At 42.1% G+C, this 27,969-nt stretch overlaps 1 protein-coding gene across 3 annotated transcripts in view; it reads right to left on the bottom strand.

Annotated features, from left to right (window-relative positions):
* The window catches only part of itga10 (integrin, alpha 10), a 78,432-nt gene that overhangs the window by 32,660 nt on the left and 17,803 nt on the right, over positions 1-27,969 (bottom strand). For all 3 annotated transcript variants that reach the window (XM_036596095.1, XM_036596086.1, XM_036596077.1), the window contains 7 exons: positions 24,955-25,066; positions 23,932-24,041; positions 22,474-22,562; positions 16,031-16,145; positions 13,480-13,607; positions 11,602-11,750; positions 2,095-2,245 (listed from right to left, as the gene is read on the bottom strand). In XM_036596095.1, coding sequence (XP_036451988.1) covers positions 2,095-2,245; positions 11,602-11,750; positions 13,480-13,607; positions 16,031-16,145; positions 22,474-22,562; positions 23,932-24,041; positions 24,955-25,066 — 854 coding nt within the window. The remainder of the gene's footprint in view (positions 1-2,094; positions 2,246-11,601; positions 11,751-13,479; positions 13,608-16,030; positions 16,146-22,473; positions 22,563-23,931; positions 24,042-24,954; positions 25,067-27,969) is intronic.

Below are 27,969 nucleotides of genomic sequence, written 5' to 3' on the forward strand. Positions count from 1 at the left end.
CAATCCAGAAAATTATAGCAACAGTTCATGGCCTCTCCAGATTTCCGTACACAGGAGATGAGTAACTTAACCATTAGGCTAAACAGCCAATTACAAAACACAAAGCAGCTCAAACGCTCCTCCATCCTGAGCTACAAACCCATAAAACACATCAAACATTAAGAATTTTCTCACACCCAGTGTTGTATTTAAGTGTGTGAGGCAGTAATGGTGACTGTCACAACAAACGTATTTGATAACTAAACTAAAATCAGTAAATAAATAAACAAATAAACCAAAAATATGTTTTAATTCTGGTGTGCCTGCATAAAAATCTATATATATGTATTTGTTATTGTAGGCTTTATAGAAAAAGCTACTGAGGTGATGCTGACTGTTTCGACTTTCAGTGCACAAAAATGTGCTGGCGGTTCTGCAGCTGTTACTTCTTCATTTCTTTTTATTTTGCACAACAGTGATGGTGCTTTTGTAATTCTGTATTTTGCTATTTAAAGGAGAGGTTAGTTTCCTGACCTCCAGTCAGAGGCTTTTCACATTGTCATCGTGATATCCGACAGCTTTGTCGGACATTGCTCACACTGCTAGTTGTTAAGCATAAAAAAAATTTAAAATGGAAAAAAATTCAAATAATCTATCATTCCTATCTTGTACACGCTGCTTAAAATATGAACCCATCCTAAAACACTTTCCCGCGTCTCTGTATGGTGATGCACGTTTGTTGTGACAGCAGCCTTTATTTTACACACACCTCTGGGAGGCTAGTCGTTTAAGAGTAGTTTTTTGAGCTGTGCGCGTTTTCTAATTGCCCATTGGCTGAAGTTACTGGCTCTCCACACATGAGAGAACCCTTAAAGCCCAGAGCGGGGAAGCGCTGGTTGGTTCTAGCGTCACATTCAGTATAATTCCATCACTCCGGTGCTGCGCGTCAGCCCCACTGTGGAAATTTCATTTGTGTTCAAACTACTGCGTTAATTAACTCAGACCCCTCTGCCAGCCCCCTCTGCCCTGCCTGACAGGCTTCTTACTAATTTCGTTCTTCATTATGCTGCAATTTGAAGAAAAGACTAAGGGGGGGGGTGTGACCACTCAGCCGCCCACTGGGCCTGTGCTGGGGTGGAGAAGACTCCGGTCATATAGAGGTTATTTCTGAACTCTGTTTTCATCTATTTCGGTGGTGCAATCTGGTGGTTATAATTGTTTAAAGAATGGGTCGAGCATCTCTCTCACAGACAGTCGCAGAGAGAGACACGGAGGGCGGAGTGCAGACGGAGCGCCCGAAATAGGCCTGGGCCAATTATGGTCAGTTAAGTGGAGAAAGGACAGTTACGGCAGAATTTCATATTCTGCTCTTTGCTTATTCTGTGGGAGGTTCACTGTTTTCACACAGCCCTGACCTGTGTCTGCACCACATCATCCCAGAGCCAGAAGGGTCAAAGTATAGACTGGCTGTATGAAGCCTGGGGTCTGAAGCAGGGAGGGGCATTTCTGCCAACATGGATATGAATATAAAATTAAAGCACTAAAGGTTCAACACTAATTTGTTGCATGCAGCAACCACAGGACGTTATGCGTACTGATTTAGTGCTTTATTTTTGTGTTTTAGGTTGATTTAATGGTTTGTTGTCGTGTTTCAGGCTGATTCCGTCATTTATTTTTGTGTTTCAGGCCAATTTAGTGATGTATCTTTGCATTTTAGGCTGATTTTGTCATTTATTTTTGTGATCTGGCTGATGTCATCATTTATTTCTGTGTTTTAGGCTGATTTTGTCATTTATTTCTGTGTTTGAAGCTGATTTTTTTTTGCATTTTTAGACTGATTTAGTGATGTATTTTTGCAATTTAGGCTGATTTTGTCATTTATTTTTGCATTTTAGGCTGATTTAGTGATTTATCTTTACATTTTAGGCTGATTTTATTTTTTTTTGCATTTTAGACTGATTTAGTGATGTATTTTTGCAATTTAGGCTGATTTTGTCTTTTATTTTTGCTTTGTAGGCTGATTTAGTGATTTATTTATCTGTTTTAGGGTGATATAGTGATTTATATTTAGATATATGGCTGCTTTAGTGATTTATCATTGTGAAGGACACTCACGGCGATGGCGTATCTGGTGATGTTGCGTTTCTCACACTCGTCCAGAGCCTCAGGAAGCTCCTCCCCGTCATGTGACTCGCCGTCCGTCACTACAATCATCACTTTCGTGGCTCCCTCTCTCGCTCCTCGCTCGGCGCTGAACGCCTCTGTGCTGTAGAGAAGAGAGACATAAACATTGCTTGCTTTCTGACAGACTTCGTCCATCTGCACTGCCTGTGAGAGAAAATCCGATTATGATTGCATTATTAAGTGCATGTAAATGTACTTGCCGTGTGCTTTTAACCCTGGTTGGGAAAAGAGAGGTGACAGATCATTATTTACACAGAGCTGCTCTTCACACCAAGGACACTTTGAGGATTATGGAAGTAAACACACTCAAAAGATCAGCTTTACGCTTCACTAAAACTTTTTATGGAAATTAAAAGTAACAGCAGGAAGGTTACAGTATAAGGTGAGCTGAGTGTGTCGGTACACAGGAAATACAGTCACGGACAAATACGGTAACTTTGTGTGTGCTGGTGTGACTGAAACACCCAAACCAAAAACCTCGGCTTTACGATGCTCGACACACATCTGTCTGTCTTTCCGCCTGTTTGTTTCTCTTTGGGCCACTTTCCTCTTTTGTTCTGTCTCTGTTTCTAACCAAAAACATGGTGTTTGAGTGTGTCTGTGTGTGTGTGTGTGTGTGTGTGTGTGTGTGTGTGTGTGTGTGTGTTTGTGTGGGAGAATAAAAATTCTGCAGAACAACATAATAGTGAACACACGCCCAAACACACACACTCACACATGCTCCATCCTGTTTGTGTGAGCTTGACCAGCGTCTTTAAGTGGAACGTTGCGTGGCGACCTCAGCGTTAGTCAACTCGGTGATTTTGAGGTGGCTGTCCAGATCCAGGATAAATATAGCCCAGCGGCTCCCCGCAAGAGACGCCGAGCTCAAAAACACCCAGCAGCCTCCCTCCCGTCTAATTACACACACCCAGAGAGAGAGAGAGAGAGAGAGAGAGACAGAGAGAGAGACAAAGAGAGAGAGACAAAGAGAGAGAGAGAGAGAGAGAGAGAGAGAGAGAGAGAGAGAGACAAAGAGAGAGAGACAAAGAGAGAGAGAGAGAGAGAGAGAGAGAGAGAGAGAGATATGACAGATGAATAGAACAGAGTAGAATATTATAGAATAAAGACGCTGGATAAATAGGATAGATTAGAGTTGAATAGTGGGGGAACAGAACAGAGAAAATTACAATAGAACAGAATAAAATTAAATAGAATGTATCCTGCATTCTGCCCAATGACAGCTGGGATAGGCTCCAGCACCCCACCACGACCCAGAAGGATAAGCGGTTTAGATGATGTAGAAAAGAACAGAATAATGAAGTTGAATAAAACAAATGGAGAGAATAGAACAGGGATAATTACAATAGAATAAAATAAAAAATAAATAAGAACAAAGATGTTGAATAGAATAAAATAGAATAGAATAAAATAAATTAGACTAGAATAGAATAAGATTGGAATAGAATAAAATAGACTAGACTAGACTAGAATATAATAGGAATAGAATAGAATAAGATTGGAATAGAATAAAATAGACTAGAATAGACTAGACTAGACTAGACTAGAATAGACAAGAATAGAATAGATTAAGATTGGAATAGAATAAAACAGACTAGACTAGACTAGAATAAGATTGGAATAGAATAAAATAGACTAGACTGGACTAGACTAGACTAGAATAGACTAGAATAGAATAGAATAAGATTGGAATAGAATAAAATAGACTAGACTGGACTAGACTAGACTAGAATAGACTAGAATAGAATAGAATAAGATTGAAATAGAATAAAATAGACTAGACTAGACTAGAATAAGAACATGCACATTAGAAAGTGTTAAAGGGAAAGGGAGGCAGGCCGTATGAGGAGGAGCAGAACGAGGGGATCAGAGGAGGAGAGTAAAGCGTGAGAGGAGTGCAGTGAAGGGCTGATGGGAGCAGACGAGTGTGATGTGGTCTCTGACTGAGGAACTTTACTGCCTACAAACACGAGCCACATCACACAGCACTGCACGGCACTGACGACCCGCAGTGGCCCGGCTTTTTAATCAGTTAAACAGAGAGAGAGAGAGAGAGTTTGAGAGAGAGAGATATTAAGACATTGTAGCTTTCTGTTGGCTTTGTTAAAGTAACAGTTCACCAAAATATTAAAGTAGCACCTTTCACCCCATCCCAGGCACAGCTGATCGGCGTCACACGACCGTAGCTCTGTTTTTAGCAGTTAAAGTGAGAGAGAACGGGACAATGAGAGTGAGAAGCAGTCGTGGGAGAAGTAGGCCAGTGTTAATTGCTGGGACTGGAGTTATTTAAAGGCAGTGCAGTGTTTTACAGAGCGCGTCTGGAGTAATGCGGTCAGTCGCTTTACTGTGCGTTTGAATTAATTAGTGCGTCTGTGTTATAAACAATCTGTTTTCACTCAAACTGAGCTGCGAATGTTTTAGAAATCAGCTCAGAAATCGTGAGAATGTGTGTGTGTGTGTGTGCTGGTACAGTATACCTGTATATGTGTGTGTGTGTGTGTGTGTATTCATGCGGGTGTGTGTGTTTGCACAGCTGCAGCGGCTAAAGCTAACTCTGCTGTACAGTGACCACACCTGCAGCTCTGCTGACCCAGCACTCGCTCTCTCAGCATCAGCACAGATTACTGTTATTGCAGCCCAGCCCACCTGAACCCACCACCGCTATCACTCCATCTACACAGACAGACAGACAGACAGACAGAGAGAGAGAGAACTGCAAAAAACGATCTCTCAGCAAGTGAAACCCTTTTGTGTCCAATTAATATCTCTAATATTTCTCATTGTGATTGTTGTAAGAATATGTCAAGGTTATTATAGCTTTTTTTCTTCAGGTTTTTACTGGATTCCATCAGAAAATTAACTTTTTTCTTGAAATATGTACAATTATCTCCAATATTTCTTGAAATAAGTAGAATTAACTGCATTATTTCTTGAAACTTGTACAATTATCTTCATTATTTCTTAAAATAAGCCCAATTATCCACATATGTCTTGAGATAAGAATAATTGACTGCATTATTCCTTGAGACAAGAAGAATGACCTGCGAATTAAGCAAAACCATTTTAGTGATTTAAAATAAGTAAAAATCTTTTAGAAATATGTTATCTTCAGAATTATCTGTAATTAAAAATCTTTCACTTGCCAAAACAGATTAACAGACTCAAAACAGAGTCATTTTTTGCAGCTAAATGTTCGTAAGAACTGTTTACAGTTATATCCAGTCAAAACTGTACAGTCAAAACCTGGAGTTTTTGAGATGTGGACATGGTTTCAACTCCGGAATATTCAGCCCGATTGGGAATGGTGTGCCTGTACACAGCTGTAATGATCTGACGTACGCTTTTTCTACAATCATCATTAAAGCCTAATTTTTTTCCCCCATTGGAATAAAAGGAGGGCAAAACTTTGTGCACCCAGCTTAAATCATGATGATACAAGCCTGTTAGTAACACCCTAATAACCATGTAAGATATTATAGAAACCACCAGCAACCACCTGCGATACTATAGCAACTGCCTAGCAACCCCATAGCGAACACCTAGCAACACCCTAGCAAGCACCTGGAACACCATAGCAACTGCTTGGCAACACCTTAGCAACTGCTTGGCAACACCTTAGCAACCACTTGAGATACCATAGCAACCTCATAGCATAATCACAGCAACCATCTGGTATATGACAGCAACCACCTAGCAACACCCTAGCAACCACCTATGATACCATAGCAACCAACAGGCAACACCCTAGCAACTGCTTGGCAACACGTTAGCAACCACCATAGCAACCTCATAGCAACACCACAGCAACCATCAGGGTTACCATAGCAACCACGCAGCAACACCCTAGTAACCACTTTAGTTACCATAGCAACCACCTAGCTACACCCTAGCAACCACCTAGGATACCATAGCAACCACCTTGCAACACCTTAGCTCCTAACTGGGATACCATAGCAACTGCTTGGCAACACCTTAGCAACCACTTGAGATTCTATCGCAACCTCATTTGCATAATCACAGCAACCATCTGTTATATCACAGCACCCACCTAGCAACACCCTACTAACTACCTAGGATATCTTAACAACCACCTAGCAACACCTACTAACCACCTGAGATACCACAGCAACCGCATAGCAACGTCTTAGCTAGTTTAAGCTGTGCAATCACTGCATTTGTTTGTGGGTTCATTAAAGCAGTTTTTAAATATCTGATTTTTTTAATTTCCTGAATATTATCGAATGTGTTGCAGCCCCAGATTAAATGACAATAATTTATGAACTTTTATACTACACACATCAACACACGCTAAGGAGTTTCGAGAGCTCACAGACAGAGCAACAACCGGCCGAGAGATGTTCTTAAGTTATACGACATTAAAGTGAGATGTTTCCAGAAACGCACATCTGCAGCGGCTCTAACAGCCCACCTTCCCCGTCACTGAGCCCCGCAAGAACACTGTTTCACAGTCACTGCAGCTGCCCTCAGGCTCGTCTTCCTGATCTGCACCCCTTCCCAAACTCCGGGGAAACAGATGATAAAAAATGATGTTGGAGAAAGCAGCGGTTCACGAAGGCCGCTATTTCACTGGCTCGCAGGAAAAAATGGAGAAAACCACAGCATTGCTAGCGCTCAACATCAGAACTGTACTCGAGTTTTGCCAGAATTGTGTTCATCACACAGAAGTGAACGTAACAGTAAAAGCCTTATATAGCCTTGAATAACAGGCACGGCTGAGAGTGAGTCTGCAGTCAGGAGACGTGGCTTCACAGCACTAAAGACGACGGCTGAGATGTGTGCATGTGTAAGTGAGTTATTCCTGTGAATGAATCAAGCGGAGCGAAGTATTCAGCTGGGTTAAGGTGTGGCGATACAAAACGTTTAAGGCATAATAGGGGTTATGTGATTCGCACACTCTGCAATTTGACTTTAATTACAGTGGAATTCTCCAGAAAAAAACAATTCCTGCAATTGAGGAAAGAAAGACACTCCCACACAGCAAAAATGGCATCTTGGCAAGTGAAATTATCTTATATCTAGTCAATATATCTGTATTTCTCATGCCTAGAGAGTTGTAAGCTTATTAGGTATAGGAGGCAAATCCAGCCAAGAAAGAAATTAAAATTAAAACAAATTAAAAAGACCAAACAGCCTCAGAAAAAAGGTATCAGACCATAGGCAAGCCTGGTCGGACATACTGGACCATATACCTTAGAAAACTATTGTGTATCTCGATATAAATGCCAGTATGACATTTTCACAGGTTTTTCTGAGGCCGTTTGGTCTGACGGCGTTTAGTCTGATGTTCAGATTCACCAGATCTGAGACATGACGATGGTTTTTCTCGAGACTCGAAGTGGTTTAGTCTGAGGAACGATGCTGTTCTGACTCTGAGGTCTCCTAAAATGTACCCCGTAGCCCCGCCTAGTGCTAATTAACATATATTTGTATGTTGGTCAACTTGACAACGAAAAAGCAAAGTGGGAAATGAAAAGTAAATCACCAGCAGGTGGCGCCTGTGTTAGTTTCCGTTTGCCTTTTCATTGTGACTCTTAAAGCGCCGAAAACTGAATCCCAAACTGTCACTTTGCTGTTGATTGATCCATTTTGCATTTTCATTTGGTCAGATCTGCAGCCGATTCCTATGAAAAATAAATAAGAATGTAAACACTGCATTTTGATTTTAGTTTTGACACGTATTCTGCGTTTCATGAGGAAAAGCCGAAGTGAAGCTTGGATTTTCTTTTCTCTATTAGCTTTTTCATTTTAGATACGGCCATGAAAGACCAGAATAATGACTAAAATTAAGTGACAAATACATACATACATCATCTAAACCGCTTATCCTTCTGGGTCGCGGTGGGGTGCTGGAGCCTATCCCAGCTGTCACTGGGCGGAAGGCAGGATACACCCTGGACAGGTCGCCAGTCCATCACAGGGCAGACAGACAGACATACACAGTCTAATTTAACCCCTTAAATGGCCAGGGCCCACCGGTGGGCCCAAAGTTTAATTACATCTCTCAGTACCACTTTGGAATAAGATTACGCTTATAAAGCATTTATGCGTGATTTAATATTAGTTTGTTAATGGTTATAAGTTAGGTCATAAACACTTTAAATATTGTTAATAAGCGGTTATAACACATTAATAAATGTAATGGAGAAGATAAAATAAGTGGGTTAACCATTAAGCAAACAGGTCACTGTTGCCCTTTTCATTTATGTGTTTTAACTGCTCATTAATGATTTTAAGGTTTTTACGAGCTAATTAATAATCACTAATAAACTCATTTTCAACCATTCATGAACACTTTATAAGGGTAATCTTGAGGAAAGAGGAAACACGTCGACTCACTGGATGAAGAAGATTCATCTCCGTAAGATAGTCGTCCTAACGAGCTAGTTAGCTAACGTTAATGTTAAAAACCACCTTACTTTATGTTATTAGCTGTAACATTTTCTGTTTAGAAATGCATGTTCTCTGAAATTGTTAACGGAGTTGAAGCGAAGAAGCAAATAACTGTTATTCACAGCGACCCTGTTCACTTTCCAGATAACAGTCACAGTTTAAACATTGTGGTCTTAACGTCGAGGCCATCGGCGAACAGAGGAGATTTGCAAACAGTTTCCACGAATGTTTGGCTCCACTCACAAACAGTTTCAGGACATAGTTCTCCGCGAACATACAGGGCAGCTGGACGAAAGGTGACCATTGAAATGGGATGTTTACACAAAATTGCTCAAATTTAACTGTTCATTCAGAACAAGTTCGCCACTAATGTTCGCAACTGCTTGCTGAAGTTGAATGAAACTCACGTTTATGGCTGCAGACAGTGTTGCTCATAGATATACGTACATAGATGTGTCCAGCCAGGCACATGAATGGCGTCGCCGTTTTGGGGAGGTCAACATCGCTGCTGGACTGCATTCAGTACCATTACAGAGCGGCAGGTTAAGAAAGATACTGTCCAAAATTACACTATTTCAGGAATATTACTCTCAGAAAGTGGGACAGGATTATATAACGGAGGGAACGCAGTGATCCACACTCATGTCTGTGTGATGTTTATTGTTTGTGTGATGTTTGTGTAGATATGGCCGTGTGGTTGGTGAAGCACCTGTTGATGTGATTAAGTTTGTTACATTTTATTGCTGCTACTTTGCACATCCTTGATTTTAAATTTTGCCAGGAAAAGGATATTGTTGTCTTATTTATCTTTTGTATTAGCAGGAAAGTTCATTAAAACAGTGAATTTAAATAAGTTATTTATCTTTGTCTTTATTGTTAGTTAGCAAATACATAAAACGACCTCAAGCTGAATTTAAAAGCTGATAGCTACATAAGAGTTATTTGGTAATTGAGCGACTCATAATTCGAATGATCGATTATTCGTTTCAATAATCGATAGATTATTCGACTATCAAAATAGTTGTCTGCTGCAGCCCCAATCTCAACATGAGAAATATGAGATATATCAACTAGATTTAAGATAGTTTTACTAACATAAGCTCTTTTCTGCTGAATAAACCCATAGAAACATAAAGTGCTTTTTTAATGTGTGTTGGCTTTTTTAATGGGTTGATATCACAATGTAAGGGATCCTAATGGCTTAACAGGTGACTAATGGCTGATTCTAAATGCATCTGATGGTTTCCTAATGGGATCTAAAGGTGTTCTACAGGAAACTAGTGGTCTCCATTGGACCAATTCTCATTAGAAAGCAAAACTAGCTAATTTGCTAAGTCAGCTGTTGGCTGTTATCGGTTAGCCACCAAGCACGCAAACTGCCAACGCCCTGTGTTTCAGTGTTAGATAGGGAAGTACGGTCCATTTTTAAACTCACCACAAATACCTCGTACAGCAGATTTGCCCTTCTGCCACGGTCATAATGTAGATACAGAGTGGAGGCGGGAGGAGGGGACGACGACGAGAAGGAGAAACGGAACTGGCGCTGGTCTCTGGGCGGATACTGCTCTCTAAATAAGTCTCAGTGTTTAACAGCGGGAGTTTTCTCTGTGGTCAGTAGTTTGTTTACATTTATCAACGGTCGCGGAAAGGAGGAACAGCGCTGGTATGGAAAAAGTGAAAGAGTGTCAGGTACTGACGGAGGTATGAGTGAGGGATGAATAAAGAGGGAGAGGGATGAGTAAAATGAAAAGGCTTGAATGTAAATGAAAGTGCATGCGTGCCTCCACATGTCTCTGGGGTGGCGATACTGTTACAGCACTTGGCGTGTGCCTTCAGAGGCACGGACTCGACGACAAAGGGACTATTGAGTGGTCAACTCCACACACACACACACACACACACACACACACACACACACACAGAGAGAGAGTCAGAAGAAAGAACCCAACTAAATACATTGATCTGAAGGTGGTGATTCAACAGCATTGAATTTGAAATGCTACAAGTGATTATAGATGTGATTGGGTGTGGAGAGCGTATGCAGTATTACAAGGTGATTGTAGATGTCATTGAGTGCGGGTGGCAAATGCAGTGTGAGAGGGTGATTGTACATAAGATTAGGCATGGATGTTGTATGAAGTGGGAGATGATGATTTTAGATGTGATGGGGTGTTGATGGCATAGGCAGTATGAGATGGTGATTACAGATGTGATTGGGTGTGGATAGCATAGGCAGTATGAGATGGTGATTACAGATGTGATTGGGTGTGGAAGGCACAGGCAGTATGAGATGGTGATTACAGATGTGATTGGGTGTGGAGGGCATAGGTAGTATGAGAAGGTGATTATAGATGTGACTGGGTGCTGATGGCACAGGTAGTATGAGATGGTGATTACAGATGTGATTGGGTGTGGAGGGCATAGGCAGTATGAGAAGGTGATTATAGATGTGACTGGGTGCTGATGGCACAGGTAGTATGAGATGGTGATTACAGATGTGATTGGGTGTGGAAGGCATAGGCAGTATGAGATGGTGATTATAGATGTGATTGGGTGTGGAGGGCACAGGCAGTATGAGATGGTGATTATAGATGTGATTTGGTATGAATGGCACAGGCAGTATGAGATGGTGATTATAGATGTGATTTGGTGTGGAAGGCACTGGCAGTATGAAATGGTGATTATAGATGTGATTGGGTGTGGAAGGCACAGGCAGTATGAGATGGTGATTATAGATGTGACTCGGTATAGATGGTGTATGCAGCCTGAGGAAGTGATTTTACATGTGATTAGGCATGGACATTGAGTAAAGTGTTAGATGGTGATTGTAGATGTGATTATCAGTACCAGGCCATATGGATGGCATTTGCAGTGTGAGATGGTTATTGTAGATGTGATTATCAGTACCAGGCCATGTGGATGGCGTTTGCAGTGTGAGATGGTTATTGTAGATGTGATTATCACTACCAGGCCATGTGGATGGCAATTAGAGTGTGAGATGGTGACTGTAGATGTGATTATCAGTACCAGGCCATGTGGATGGCGTATGCAGTGCGCGTCTCTCGTCCCTCCTGACGGCTGATGTTCTTGGCAGCTTCCACAACATCTGGTGTGGATTGATAGTCCTTTAGAGACCACTCATGAACTGAGATCTCCCCATACTGCAGGACACCCACCTACACACACACACACACACACACACACACACACACACACACACACATAACTGAGTTAGACTAAACTTTATTAATGTTAGTTTCTGACATGTACAGCACTTTTAATGTAAGTCAATGGAACCAGACTTTTTTCCAAGACATTTTGGACCATTTCTTTTGGTCCATTCATCATGAAACTTACAAACAATGTAAAGGGTAACAGATATTTTCGAATTATGTCAAAAACTGAAAAACGACAAGGTTGTGTCCCGACAACAGTGATAGAACTCCATCCTGACTAGTAATTTCATTGAACTTCATTGTATATATTCATTTTATTAGAACTTCATTCTTGATGTTCTACAGCTTTCACAGAATCCCCTACAGCTCTGTCCATCATTCTGGACACATCTACCGTTTCGTTCATGTTTTTAAGCTTCTGAAAGTCATTTAGTTGTTCAGGACGAGCAGAATTCAGAAAAAAATTAGAATCATTTTATCCTTTATCCGCAATTGAACTGGTCTGATATCATTTTTGAACAGCGATTCCTTTTGAACAGCACCTTATATAGACATACACGCCATGCGGTTGTGCTGGAAGTGTAGAGTGAGCGTGTGCCAGTCACCGGGGGCGTGTTTGGGTCAGAGGGCTTTGGAATGGACGGCCACACCAGCATACCAAACCAAAAGCACTCCAGTAACGCACAGCTGTGCCAGGATAAGAACGGCTTCAGAAACCATAGGAATTTCCTTTTACCCCAGCTTCACCCAGACTGGCTACTGCCTCGCAAACACACACGGCCTCGTTTTACTGCCCTTACTCACAAAGCCACAGCGCTCACTGACAAGGACTCATAAGCAGCATCCTCTCTCTCATGTACACACACACAGATTCATAAGCTCTAACTCTCTGTCCTCTATGCTGCTCAATGACAGAAACCGCAGCCCTTGTCCATTCACATTAATACGGCCTTTTGTTTCAGCTGCCAGCATTTGTGTTTGGGCTCGATTCCACTCTGAGGACACACACACACACACACACACACACACACACACACACACAGTGGCTTCTGTGATGACAAAGATTCATCTATCAAAGTTCCAACCACACGTACAGCCTTAAAATCAGACCTTGATGGGCTACAGCACTGCAGATCAGCCACTTTATTAAAACCACCTCCTTGTTTCTACGCTCACTGTCCATTTTATCAGCTCCACTGACCATATAGGAGCACTTTGTAGTTCTACAGTTACAGACTGTAGTCCATCTGTTTCTCTGCATACTATATCACCCTGTTCTTCAATGGTCAGGACCCCCACAGAGCAGGTATCATTTGGGTGGTGGGTCATTCTCAGCACGGCAGTGACACTGACGTGGTGGTGGTGCGTTAGTGTGTGTTGTGTTAGTACAAGTGCATCAGACTGTGTCGCTGCTGGACTGAGAACCAAAAACATCCAGCCAGCAGCGTCCTGTGGGCAGCGTCCTGTGACCACCGATGAAGGACTAGAGGATGACCGACGCAAACTGTGCAGCAGCAGATGAGCTATCGTCTCTGACTGGACTGACAAGGTAGGAGTGGACAGTGAGTGGTCTACAGTGCTCTAATACACCTGCTTCAACACAATGTCCGGTTAGGATGAGCTGAATTAGACGCGGACTGTACATCGCTGTGGCTTTCAGTGGCTAGAGTCTAAATCATTCCAATAATTTCAAATGGTTTACAGAAGTCCACTTTCACCCCCTACGCACCTGCATCTGCTCCGGACTGATGTGGAACTTGCTGAGGATGTTACTGAGGAAGTTCTGCACCTCGTACCAAGGATAGATACTGTTAGAACCATCCAGAACAATCACTATGTCCATGTAAGTAGTGCACCCTGAAACACAAGCACACAAAGGTACGTTACAGATGTGCACAAGCAGTTAAACACCATAATTATAGTTCATTACTTCTGGTTGTCTTGGATTTACTGTATAAATCAAAAGCAGTGTGAACACATGCTGTATGCAGTGCTCAACTAAGATGCTGTGTTACTGCGCTAATGTCATTTCTGTGTGGAGTTGACCAGCATGACCATGCTAGGGTGACCAGCTAAACCAGAACTAGACCAGCACTAGACCAGAATTAGACCAGCATAAACCAGCATAGACCAGCTTAAACCAGCATAAACCATCTTAGACAAGCTTAGACCAGCATAAACCAGCTTAGACCAGCACAGACCAGATTAGACCAGCATAGACCATCTTAGACCAGCATAAACCAGCATAGACCAGCATAGACCAGTTTAAACCATCTTAGACCAGCATAAACCAGTTTAGACCAGCATAGACCAGCCTAGACCAGCATAGACCAGTTTAGGCCAGCATAGACCAGCATAAACCAGTTTAGGCCAGCATAGACCAGCATAAACCAGTTTAGACCAGAAACCTAGAAACTGGTGTATGCTGGCCTAGGCTGTCAGCATAGACCAGCCTAGGCCAGCATACACCAGTTTTGACCAGCATAGACTAGCATAAACCAGCTTAGACCAGCATAGAGCAGCCTAGACCAGCATAGACCAGTTTAGACCAGCCTAAACCAGCATAGACCATCATAAACCAGCATAGACCAGTTTAGACCAGCATAAAATGCATGTTGGTCTGTGCTTTTTTTTTCAGCAGGATAGCTGCGCTAGCTGTGGTCAGTGTTTTCAGAGCAACAGTTCAGCAATAACTCAATCAAATCAATCAACAATCTAATTTCCCTGTAAATGGAGTTGACCAGCCAGGATATGTTTGCTGTCTGAGGTTTGCTTCCTTAGTCTTACACAGGAGACCTGAGGCTAATGTAGCTACCAAGTAATGCAAGATTACAAGCCACCAGTTAGCATGGTGCTAACAGCATATCTGAATCTTCACTCACTCACCACACCCATGTCCACTTGTTACGTTTCTGACAGTGTATGACACTGTTATCCATAAACATGGACAAACAGTTCTATTTAGAGGCATTTCATGCTTAAATGGTTCTTTACGTGGTGAAATTGTTCTTCAGATTGATGGAGAATGTGCAGTAGATGGTTCTATACAGAGCCTGGCTCTATATAGCACCATATAAGAACACTTCTGGGCGATGTGTAGAAGCATATACAGCACATTGTCCATCAATCTGAAGAACTGTTTCACCAGACAAAGAACCATTAAGTGTGAAACAGCTTGATATACAACTAAAGGTTCTAAACAGAGCCACTGCCTTTACTAAAGAACCCTTGAAGAACCGTCTTTTTTAAGCGTTTAGACAACAATGTGTAATGCAGGGTATGAAACCACACATTTAAGTGTATAAGTGGTTGCCAAGCAACTTTATGTGAGTTTCTTTTTGTTTAAGGGTGGAATTATTCGCTGCTTGTTAGCTACATTAGCCTCTTAGCTGCAGTGCAGGGGTCGCAAACCAAATGTTAAGAAGACCCATTTTGTCCTTTCAACAAAAATCAAACCACTTTGGAAGCAACAACATTTTATTGTTGTCCATTTTCCCATCTTGGCTGTAAATGTGTCTCAGACTTACTTTGCTCTGCTTTAAGCTTTAACTCAGCTATAGCTGCTTTTCTCGCATCTCCAGCAGGAAACTTTCCCTCAAAAGTAAAACAGTTTCTTGTAAAAAGTCTCTCAACATTCAACTTTTTACGAGGCTGAAGTCGCTTCTCATTCCCCACGTTCTTGTTTGAATTTTCCCATTCCACCTTAAATGCTGCCTGAGGTGCCAGAATGTAACTGCTGCACCATTTAAGGTGGAACGGGTAAATTGGAACGAGAAACTGACTTCAGCTTCGTGACTTTTTAGTGTTTGTCAGTTTCTCGTTGCAGATTAAACGTATCAGGAAACCAGCTGGAGTGATTATAAACACTAATCAGTCCATTCATCTCCAAATTATCAATGTTCGTCTTAAATCTCTCTCTTTGCCGTGTCGTTAGCTACTAGCTAGGTAAGACTGTTGTCTGTGTTGCTATGGTGACCAGCAGTCTGCGCTGATCTTCAGGGTTAAAGGGTGAATTAGAAGATATAGACTACATTAATTCCAGCATTTAAGACCATTTAGTGTTAAAACTCTAATTCTAATAAACTCTAATAGTGTTAAAAATCTAATTCTGCTGTGGAGCAGCACCAGGACACTAAAAGCCGTGTGTCCGATCCCTGCTCGAGCGCAATACTAAAGAAAAAACTTCAGACAGGCTGATCAACTAACCAGGCAAAATTAGGAAAATCTGATTTTTTTGCCGAACAGTCGTTAGAAGTAAACCGTAAGGCTGCTGTTCTCACTCTGGGCAGTGGGGGCGATGGTCTCTTTGGGCTGTAGTTCGTTGTCGACAGATGCGCAGATCCCCGTGCTGAAGACGGACGTCCCACATTCCTGAGACCACAGCGGAGCGCAGGCCTGCAGACACACAGCGACACTGCGGATGAAGTCTGTGTACAATACTATAAGAAAATGTTCTATATTCGAAAGAATATATCGCTGCTGTCAGAACAAAACCTGTTAGCTCCACTTATGCCATTTTTCAGTTTTTGACATAATTGGAAAATGGCCCTTTAACTTGTGTGTACATTTTATGATGAATGGACCAAAACAAACGGCCCAAAATTACATAGAAAGACGTCTGGTTCCACTGACTTCCATTAAAAGTAAAGTATGTTTTTTCCTTCTCCTGTAAACTTACCCTTTTGGAGATACGTGGTTTTGTTCCGACAGCAGTGATATTCCACTGACCATATAGTTTCACATATACATCAATAAAGTGGCTCCAGATCAGCCACCTTATTAAAACCACCTCCTTGTTTTTAAGTTCAGTGTCCATTTCATCAGCTCCACTGACCATATAGGGGCACTTTGTAGTTCTACAGTTACAGACTGTAGTACATCTGTTTCTCTGCATACTCTGTCCTTCAATGGTCAGGACCCCCACAGGACCCCCACAGAGCAGGTACTATTTGGGTGGTGGGCCTTTCTCAGCATTCATATCCAGCAGTTCTATATTTGTATGGAGGATGTTTGTTGTTCAGACTGAATTCTCGGTGTAATTGGTGTGTGTATGTTTGGGTTGTTTTCTTTATGGTGTGTCACTGTAGAATAAAGGACCATGTGGTACGGTCAGAGCTACTGGTCAGACCAATAAAAACCACTGGACTGAAGTGAAACCCACAGACTGGAGTTCAGAAACAGAGCGAGGTGACAAGATTAGTGAAATTGTGGGTCACATGGAAAAGGAATAAAAAGCAATGGGGGAGAACAATTGGGGAAGAGAGAGAGAGAGGGAGAGAGAGAGAGAGAGAGACGGGGGGGGCAAGACAATCGTTGATGAATGCTGGCCTTTGTAATGAATACTTTAGCAGAGCTGGAAGCCGAACTCCAACGAAGCAATTTAAATTCAGTCGTTTGGATTAGAGAGAAAAAACCCCCCATAAAAATATTTAAGTCTTCAAAGTGAACCATTTATTTGACTGAGAAACCATAGAGAGAGAGAGAGAGAGAGAGAGAGAGAGAGAGAGAGAGAGAGAGAGAGAGAGAGAGATGGGGGCCAAGAAAGAAAAGAAAAACATACAGAGATACAAAAAACAAAAGAGTGCTGGAGGGTCCGGGAGGGATGGAGTGAGGGGGTAAACGGAGGAAAGAGAAAAATGAGAAACTACTTGCATTCTCTCACACTGACACTGTAGATGTCACTCATACAGAAAGAGAGAGAGAAGAGAGAGAGACAGTGAGAAAAGAAAGGGAAACAGTGGGAAGATAAAAGAGAGAGAGAAAGAGAAGTGAGAGAAGGAGAGAGCGAAAGAAAGAAAGAAAGAAAGAAAGAAAGAAAGAAAGACAGGGCAGAGAAAGAAAATAAAAGAAAAAAGAGAAAGACAGAAAGGAGAGAAAGAAATGAGAGAGCGGAGTAAGAGCAGAGAGAGAAAGATAGAGAGAGAGAGAGAGAGAGAGAGAGTGAGAGAGACAGAGAAAGAAAACATACAAAGAGAAAGAAGAAAAAAGAAAGGGGAGAAAGAAAGAATGAAAGGAGAGTGAATGAAAAAAGGGAGGGAAAAAATAGAGAGAGAGAGAGAGAGAGAGACGGAGAAAGAAAACATACAAAGAGAAAGAAAAAGAAAGAAAGAAAGAAAGAAGGGGAGAGAGAAAGAATGAAGGCAGAGAGAAAGAAAGAAAGGAGAGAGAAAAGAGAAAAAGGATGTATATATATATATATATATAGAGAGAGAGAGAGAGAGAGAGAGAGAGCGAGAGAGAGAGAGGGAGAGAGAGATAGAGAGAGAGAGAGAGAGAGAGAGAGAGAGAGAGAGAGAGCGAGAGAGAGAGAGAGAGAGAGAGAGAGAGAGAGAGGGTACTATGGCTTTTGTAAGGTCTGTCATTACAAAGAGCTGCATTCCAATCCTGTTATAGCTCTGACCGCAGAAGAGTCTAACTCACTCGCTCACTCTCTCACTCACTCGCTCACTCACTCATCTGACCGTCACTTGTCAGCGATTAACCTTTAATCTGCAAAAACGTGACCCGTCAGAATATCAATTATAAAACGGATATTTCTGATTCTGAAATCTGATTGGCTGAGCTGCGTTTGAAGCCACTGTAAATACTTCATGTATGCGACACTCATAAGCTTCAGCTCACTGTGCTGCGCCTGTGTCCATTTCAGAGTTAGGAACCGTCTAAAACGTACAGGAAGAGAGAAAAAGTGTTGCTTTTATTATTCTTGTCGTTATTAGTATCTCTGTAAGGTGATCAGTGGTGTTCTGGGGGATGTGGGGTTCCACTCGTTTACCCTGATTACTTTCCACTCCATTATCTGAACAGGAGGATTCTGTTACGGGCACAGGCCTACCCAGTATAATGAACTTCACATGACTTCAGTCCCTGAGGAGGTGCGCGCACACACACACACACACACACACACACACACACACACACACACACGCACACACACACACACACACACACACACACACACACACACACACACACTCAGTTTGGTCAAACATTCCCCTTCTGCCCACCGAATGACTCACTGAGTGAATTTACGTGCACAACAACGTAGTATTACTGGCAGAAACCGAGCTGTGGTGATCGGTTAAGCGACCGAGGCTGAGCAGGTGAGCATGAAGCTGCAGTCAGTCCTGAACTATCCAGCTGTTTCTCGATGACACACTGAGACTCAGAGAGGCCGAATCTGGTGGCAGTTTTCCAGTAATTCTATCAAAACTGCAGTGGAACTTATGGAGCCCCTGACATGGTAATGATTTATTAATAAGGTGTGGCCACAAATTATTATATTGAGGCCCCTAATTTATATATAGAGGCCACAAATTAATATATTGAGGTTACGAATCACTATGTTGAGGCCACAAATTAATATATTAAGGCCACAAATGACTATACGGAGGCCACATATTAATTTATTGAGGCTACAAATTGATATATTGAGGCCATAAATTACTATATTGAGGCTACAAATTGCTATATTGAGGCCACAAATTAATATATTGAGGCCACAAATTAATATACAGAGGCCACAAATTACTATATTGAGGCCACAAATTACTTTACTGAGGCCACAAATTAATATATTGAGGCCACAAATTACTATATTGAGGCTACAAATTACTATATTGAGGGCACAAATTAATATATTGAGGCCACAAATTAATATACAGAGGCCACAAAATACTATATTGAGGCCACAAATTAATATATTGAGGCCACAAATTAATATACAGAGGCCACAAAATACTATATTGAGGCCACAAATTAATATATTGAGGCTACAAATGACTATATTGAGGCCACAAATTACTATACAGAGGCCACAAATTACTATATTGAGGCCACAAATTATTTTACTGAGGCCACAAATTACTATATTGAGACATCAACTTAATCTATTGAGGCCACAAATTAATATACAGAGGCCACAAATTAATATATTGAGGCCACAGATTATTATATTGAGTCCAGAAATCAATATGTTGAGGCCACAAATTAATATATAGAGGCCACGAAGTACTACATGAAGGCCAAGAGTTATGATAAACTTAAATAGTGGCCTCTGTATTCATTTGTATTCATTTATGAGCACAATATAGTAGTTTGTGGCCACACCTTATTAAAAAATAGTCACCATGTCACCTTAGGGGCTGAGTAGGAACTGGGCTGCGCTGGCTCGGTGTGTTCTGCCCTCCGCCGGACGCTTCGCTCCACGCTGTGTGTGTTTAGACAGGCTGTGTGATTATGTGTGTAATTAGTGTGAAAACGCGTCTGTTCTCTTCTGTCTGAGCTCAGACGAGGTTTCCGCTCGTCTGCCTGTTTCCTCGCTCAGTGTGTGAGGTGGGTTCACTTTCAGCAGGTGAGACTACAGAGCAGAAGCTGTGGGCCGTGGAAACCACAGCCTCGCCCGCAGCTCTGCAGAGGATTAAAGCACGCACGGAACTGACAGGTGCAGCAGGAGCTCGTCTGTCCGTCCACGTCTCCTTTGATCTCTCTGTCCTGGTCATCCACGTTCATGCTTGTTAACTTCAAAGCTTCACAGCTGTTACCAATCACAGCCACTCCGATTATTAATCCATCAATTACTCAGTCAAACTATCGATCAATTAAATATACACCGATCAGGCATAACATTCTGACCACCTCCTTGTTTCTACGCTCATTGTCCATCTTATCAGCTCCACTTACTATATAGGTGCACTTTGTAGTTCTACACTTACAGACTGTAGTCCATCTGTTTCTCTGATACTTTGTTAGCCCCCTTTTACCCTGTTCTTCAGTGGTCAGGACCCCCATGGACCCTCACAGAGCAGGTACTATTTGGGTGGTGGGTCATTCTCAGCACTGCAGTAACACTGACGTGGTGGTGGTGTGTTAGTGTGTGTTGTGCTGGTCTGAGTGGATCAGACACAGCAGTGCTGCTGGAGTTTTAAACACTGTGTCCACTCACTGTCCACTCTATTAGAAGTCAGAGACGATAGCTCATCTGCTGCTGCACAGTTTGTGTTGGTCATCCTCTAGTCCTTCATCAGCGGTCACAGGACGCTGCCCACGGACGCTGTTCGCTGGATATTTTTGGTTGGTGGACTATTCTCAGTCCAGCAGTGACACTGAGGTGTTTAAAAACTCCAGCAGCACTGCTGTGTCTGATCCACTCAGACCAGCACAACACACACTAACACACCACCACCACGTCAGTGTTACTGCAGTGCTGAGAATGACCCACCACCCAAATAGTACCTGCTCTGTGAGGGTCCATGGGGGTCCTGACCACTGAAGAACAGGGTAAAAGGGGGCTAACAAAGTATGCAGAGAAACAGATGGACTACAGTCTGTAACTGTAGAACTACAAAGTGCACCTATATAGTAAGTGGAGCTGATAAAATGGACAATGAGCGTAGAAACAAGGTCATAATGTTACGCCTGATCGGTGTATAAAAATACATATTTTCAGCTTTGATAGGATTTCAGTTCTGAGCTCAGGATTCCTTTCGATAGTAAATATCACTGGGTTTAAAATGTCACCTTCACAATCTGTCCTTCTTAACACCTCCAGTCCATCTATGTCCACTTTCCTGAAGCCGAGCTCCAGGTGTTTATATTATCTATGGACAAAAGCAGTGCAGCGCATTTGGGGAATGTTTCTCCTGTTAGCTCTGGGGTGGTTCCTCTACAGCGTTTATTTCTACAGAGACTCCTATTGTAAGGCGGGGCTAGCCTGCTGGCTGTGTGTTTATGTTTTGGGGACAGGGAGAACCAGGGGGGGCGGAAAGCTGAGGCTGAGAGAGGAGATGTAAGTGTGGGTTGGAGAGAAACTGTGAGTAAAAGTCCTCTCTGTGTGCGGCGTGGTTGGGGCCGACTACAGCCTGTTAATAAAGCACAACAACTGTGTTTTCCTCTGTAGCGCTATACGCTACAGTATTCTGCACAGCTAGAAACAGCAGTCGCAGCCAGTTTGTTTATAGTTTATAGATAACAGTGTGTCATACAGTGTCAGTAAGTCTGCACATGACTGAGGCAAGTGTGTGATGATTTGAGGCCACAAATTACTATATAGAGGCCAAGAATTAATCTACTGAGGCCAAGAATTAATAAATTGAAGCCACAAATAAATATATTGAGGCCACGAATTACTGTATCGAGGCCACGAATTAACGTATGAATTAACATACTGAGGCCACAAATTACTATGTAGAGGTCACAGGTTAATATATTTAGGCCACAAATTACTATATTACTACTTTATTCACTAAAAAAGCAAAGAAAACTCACCTGTATGTTTCCTTTATCTACAGTAAACAGGTTTTGGGCAGCAGGACATTAACAATACTGCTGCTGAGCGCTGATTGGTTAGCATTACTGCTACTGAGTGCTGATTGGTTGGCGGGCTGAGCAGCAAACTGACGTCATGAACATACATGAACATACATGAAGCGAGTTTAAAAGCTCTTAAAAATATAACAGTGGTGTTAAAATGTTTTATGCTGTTCTGTGTTCAGGAAATGGTTGTATTATTTTACATTAAAAACATTTAAGCATTTATAAACTATGATTTTGCTCAAAATGCTCCTTAACTCATTCATTTTGGACTCGTTCAGTGTTTGAAAAACATTACAGACTGGGATTCTCCTCTCAACAAGTTCTCAGACTCTATTTTGCAGAGCGACACTTTAAGGGGTTAAACGAGGGTTTAAAGGCTGAACAATCGACCTCACCTCAAACATGATCTTACCAGAAATCCATGAGACTCGTTTGGAGCGAGTGTCATTCCCAAGTGACTGTTTTTCAGATTGCGTGACACGTTCTGGAAAGCACTCTCAGCTGTACAAAGAGAACAAAAAGGTATTAAATATATAAAACAGTCATTAATGGCTGCATGTGTATGTGGGGGTCTGTGTTTCTCTCTCTCTCCCTCTTTAATAGGCCGTTATTCCAGAGACACTTAATCAGCTGTGGCGGGGGGCTTCGTTAGTTGGGGGGTGGGGGGTTTAGGCCACTCCTAATCCACCTGTTAAGTGTCCGCTAGCCCAAACCCACACACCAGTAAAGGTGTTATCACTGCAGTGAAATGTTGACTGGTTGGTATAGTGTAGTAGGTAACATCTCTGCCCTCCCCCCTGTAGCTGGGGTTCAATCCCCACCTGGGTAAACACCCTACACTATACCAATAAGAGTCCCTGGGCAAGACTCCTAACACCACCTTCACCTACCTGTGTAAAATGATCAAACTGTAAGTCGCTCTGGATAAGAGCGTCTGCCAAATGCCGTAAATGTAAATGACTGCTGTGAAAATAAAGTACCTTTCCAAAAACATAAACAACCCCAGCGAAACAAGAGTTTTATTAAACATTCAGCAAAGCTTGAAAGACAAATATAAGATATAAATATGATAGAATGCTTAAAAACGGCCGATCAGATCTATCTGAGAACTGTGTGGGCGTGGCTAATGAGCAGCTTGATTGACAGCTCTCTGTCCAACACTCCTAACCTGCTCCGCCCCTCACACAGAACTAAAATCATCCAGCTTTTATGTGATGCTAAGTGGACGAAAGAAGACGGACAGACAGATGGACGAAGCAGCACATAAATGAAGGAACGGATGAACAAACGATGTTGATGTTGATAAACGAATGAACAGGCAGCTACAGATAGGTGGTCCAGCTTGCTAGCTAGGTTAGGCTGGGTTAGCTTTAGCTTACTAAGCCTCTCTGACTCTGAAACTGTTCTGTGTGGGCGGGGCCAGAGACACAGCCTTGTGATTGGTCAGGGGAACGATTACAGAAGCGCTACACTGCAAAAAATAATATCTTGTCAAGTGAAATCATCTTAATTCTAGTCAATATATCTAATGTTTCTTATTTTGAGATGGTGGTGCTCTTATTTTAAGATTATCTAGATTATTTCTAGATATTTTATACCTGTTTTAAGTAGTTTTATTAAGTAAAATTATCTCACTATACTGGTTTCAAGCACATTTCTTAAAACAAGCAAAACTATCTGACAGTATAGTGAGATAATTTACTTACTTACTTACCTAAAACAAGAAAAATATCTAGAAATCAGTTAATTTCAGATAATTTCACTTGACAAGATACCTGCACCGTCATATATAGGTTCCTCCTGTGTTCTGTTCTGGGGGTTGTTTCGCTCAACTTCACCTCCAGATGCTTATTTGTATTCATTTTCTTACCTAGATTCACTTTAGAGCAGTTGGAATTCAGTTCATCTCCCACAGTGCACTTGTAGACGTCCCCTATCCTGTTATTGGGTGGGCCGTCCCACGGAGCGCCCACCAACATCCTGCACCACAAATAAGACATAAAAAAACGGGGTCTATCAAAAGCAAAGAGGTGATCAGATGCACAAGTACTAAACACAAAGGTGCCAACAATTTCCTCAGAATTGATACTGTCAGGTATGATATATCACCTTTGTTATACGCTGACCAGCCATAGCGTTGTTTCTCCACTTATTGTCTACTTTATCAGCTCTACTGACCACATAGTTTCACTTTGTAGTTCTACAGTTACAGACTGTAGTCCATCTGTTTCTCTGATACTTTGTTACCCCGTTCTTCAGTGGTCAGGACCCCCATGGACCCTCACAGAGCAGGTACTATTTGGGTGGTGGGTCATTCTCAGCACTGCAGTAACACTGACGTGGTGGTGGTGTGTTAGTGTGTGTTGTGCTGGTCTGAGTGGATCAGACACAGCAGTGCTGCTGGAGTTTTTAAACACCTCATTGTTGTTGCTGGACTGAGAACCAAAAATATCCAGCCAACAGCGTCCTGTGGGCAGCGTCCTGTGACCACTGATGAAGGACTAGAGGATGACCAACACAAACTGTGCAGCAGCAGATGAGCTATCGTCTCTGACTTTACATCTACAAGGTGGACTGACAAGGTAGGAGTGTCTAATAGAGTGGACAGTGAGTGGACTCACTCCAGCAGCACTGCTGTGTCTGATCCACTCAGACCAGCACAACACACACTAACACACCACCACCACGTCAGTGTTACTGCAGTGCTGAGAATGACCCACCACCCAAATAGTACCTGCTCTGTGAGGGTCCATGGGGGTCCTGACCACTGAAGAACGGGGTAACAAAGTATCAGAGAAACAGATGGACTACAGTCTGTAACTGTAGAACTACAAAGTGAGACTATATGGTATAGATATACTCTCATATATGGTATATATAAATATATACTCACAGTTTCTCTCCATCCACTTCATGCTGTAGCACTGAAAACCCAAACAGGGCGTCCTCTGGGCCGCTGAAGATACGTGGCCGGTTCACATCTACGTTAAAGCATTCGCACAGACCTGAAGAACGAGGAGGAAGATGAGTCAAGTCAAGTCAAGTCAGAGTTTATTTATAAAGTACTTTTTACAACAGGTGTTGTCACAAAGCAGCTTTACAGAAAAATCCGGGTCTGAGCCCCCATGAGCGTCGCCAATGGCGACAGTGGCAAGGAAAAACTCCCTAAGAGCAAGAGGGAGAAACACTGAGAGGAACCAAGAATCAGAAGGGGAACCCATCCTCCTCTGGTCGACACCGGATAGCAAAACATTGTTAGTATAAAATATTATAGTACAAAACGGGGAAAACAGGTGGAGCAATGGTTAATCAGATAGTCTGAGTTTATGTAGCAGCAACAGCATCAGGAGGGTCAGTTCATGCAGGTGAGGTTTGCACACCTTTGTACAGCGTGAAGCATCCAGTCAGGATGAAGAGCTCGTGAGAGAGTCGTGAAAATGCATCGATATAACATAAAAGTGACGATTAGGTCGCATTCCTTTTGGATTACAATCTTGTAGTAACAATTTTTTTTGGCAAAATAAAATTCTTGGCCTATTTTTGCTCATAAAACCCCCCAAAAGCTTAGTGTACTTGTTTCTCATGTGTACACTCCACCACCCTGTCAGGCATTCTCCTGGTTACATTTGCGTGCTTTTAAAAATAACAACTTAACAACCACTTTATATAACGGGTCATTCTCCATTTGGAGGGAAAACCATGTCACAAAGGCTGCAGGGCTTAAAAAGACGCTTAAAATATCAGACACAGCTGCAAAATTTGGTATATACATTTACACAGTTGACCTAAGACTAAATAGCACTTTTCCTTTATGATTCTCTGATTTTCCTGTTTCATAGTCGCTCTGCATCTGTAAAACAGCTCGTCACAAAACCAGTTTTCACCATTTTTAATATGAAACAATAGAGAGGAAACAATAGAAGAGGTTTAACTTAGTAATTCGTATAAAACAGATTCAAGTTTACTTTTTATATCATTAATGTTATACTACGTTTAAAAATATGTATTTTATTTAAAAATCATTTGTCACAGAGATTTTGTTTTGTCAGGACTCTTATTTTACATTTTAACACTGTATTTTCAGCTCTATTAAACTGCCTCTTTGGGTCGAGGCTCATCAGAGAGGAAGCATCTCAAGGCATGAGAAGGCGAGTCACACTCGCTCACTACATATCATTAATTTATTAATAATTTTGCTTATCAGGCAGCTCATAATTAATATGTGTCACTGGTGTTTGTGCTGTAATGGCTGGGTAAATAAAATGTAGTCAAAATAATGTCAAATATCATTTTTATTACTGATGACGGTCAACGAGTCAGCCAGTTTACAGAATCCTCAGCTTTAGCCAGAAAGTCACTGGAGTCACCGTCACTGGTGTTACACCATCTTCAAACACCAGTGACTGTAGAATACGTTTGGAATTCAGCTCTCCTTTTATCATACATGATAATAGGAGATGTTAATGGACGTTTTAAGATGAGTTAGTTTTGGGATGAAAGAAATGATTTTTTTTTAAATGTATCCACCTGAATTCACACTCTGAATGGAGAACGACCCAAATCTACAGATGTTCAGGTTGGCAACAAACTATCTGTTGAAACTTGGTTGATTCTAAACAGTGGTGGGGTTTGGGTAAGGCCCAATCCCATTTCACCCCTCGCCCCTACCACTCAGCCCTTAGCCCTCTTTTTGCATGTTTTTGTCTAGGGGTAGGGGGTCCCAATTCTTGTTGAGATAGAGGGGGAGGGTGAAGTGTTAGGAGAAAAAACAGAGAGTTATGAGAAAAAAAGAAAAACTGGCAAGATGGAGAACAAGAGACCAAAGAAACCCACAAATGTGAGAATTTTCTCTGTTAAAAAATTACTATAACCACTTTATTATCGTAGTTTAATGTCGTTTCAGTGTATTATGGTCGTTTTCTTCACAACAAACATAAAAAATCGCTAATACCATGCTAATATCTCGGTAGCTAGCTTGCTAACTTTCCCGTTCCACCTTAAATAGTCCAGCAGTTCTGACGCCTGAAGCGCCAGAATATAAATGCTGCTCCATTTAAGGTGGAACGGGAAAATTCGAACAAGAAGCTGGAGAATATCTGACTTCAGCTTCATATCACTGAAGAATTAGGGGTGGGCGATAATACATAATTGCCCCCCTCTTTGAAGTCATATGATGCCCTAAATGTAACTAAAGCCCAGCAGTGAGGAGCTGAACTTTACCCTCCTCTGCTGTCACTGCAGATTGGCAGGGTCGCCTACAGAGCAGCGCTGGTAGCTGTTGTAGGGCACGATTTCAACCACTACCCCTGTAACTCAGTTAGGGCTTAGGGTGACTCTCGAAAACAAGGGGCAGGGGTAAAAAGAAGAAATGGGATTGGGCCTTAGGATTTGGACCAGGGTTAGGGCTAGGAGCAGGGTGAGGGTTGGGTTTAGGTTGTGGGTTTAGGTTAAGGTTAGGATTAGAGCAGGTTTAGAGTTGAATGTAACTTGGAAGTAAATGAAGTATCTACAAAGCATCTAAAGTGGACCCTCCATATAAAGTGCTGCTGATCCATTTAGCGCATGGATTGTGCATTTTGCTAAAGAAGGAATGAACTGATGTGAGAGGAAATGGCCGTGCGTGGGACGGAGGAGGCAAAGGAGTCAAAATGAGCCCTCGTGAAGACTGGACACCAAATATGTTTTAGGAAAATGAAGGATGAGGGAGAGAGAGGGGATGGAGAGAGGGAGAGAGGGAAGGGTGTGGCCTGTAATAACTACTGAGCATACTAGCTCCCTGTATAGCACACAGACCAGCCTTTAATCCGGATACAGAGAGAGAGAGCGAGAGAGAGAGAGCGAGAGAGAGAGAGAGAGAGAGAGAGAGAGAGAGAGAGAGAGAGAGAGAGAGAGGTTTGTTCCCGACAGC

Source organism: Colossoma macropomum, unplaced genomic scaffold (genome assembly GCF_904425465.1).
Source record: "Colossoma macropomum unplaced genomic scaffold, Colossoma_macropomum, whole genome shotgun sequence".
NCBI classification, from domain to species: Eukaryota; Metazoa; Chordata; class Actinopteri; order Characiformes; family Serrasalmidae; genus Colossoma; species Colossoma macropomum.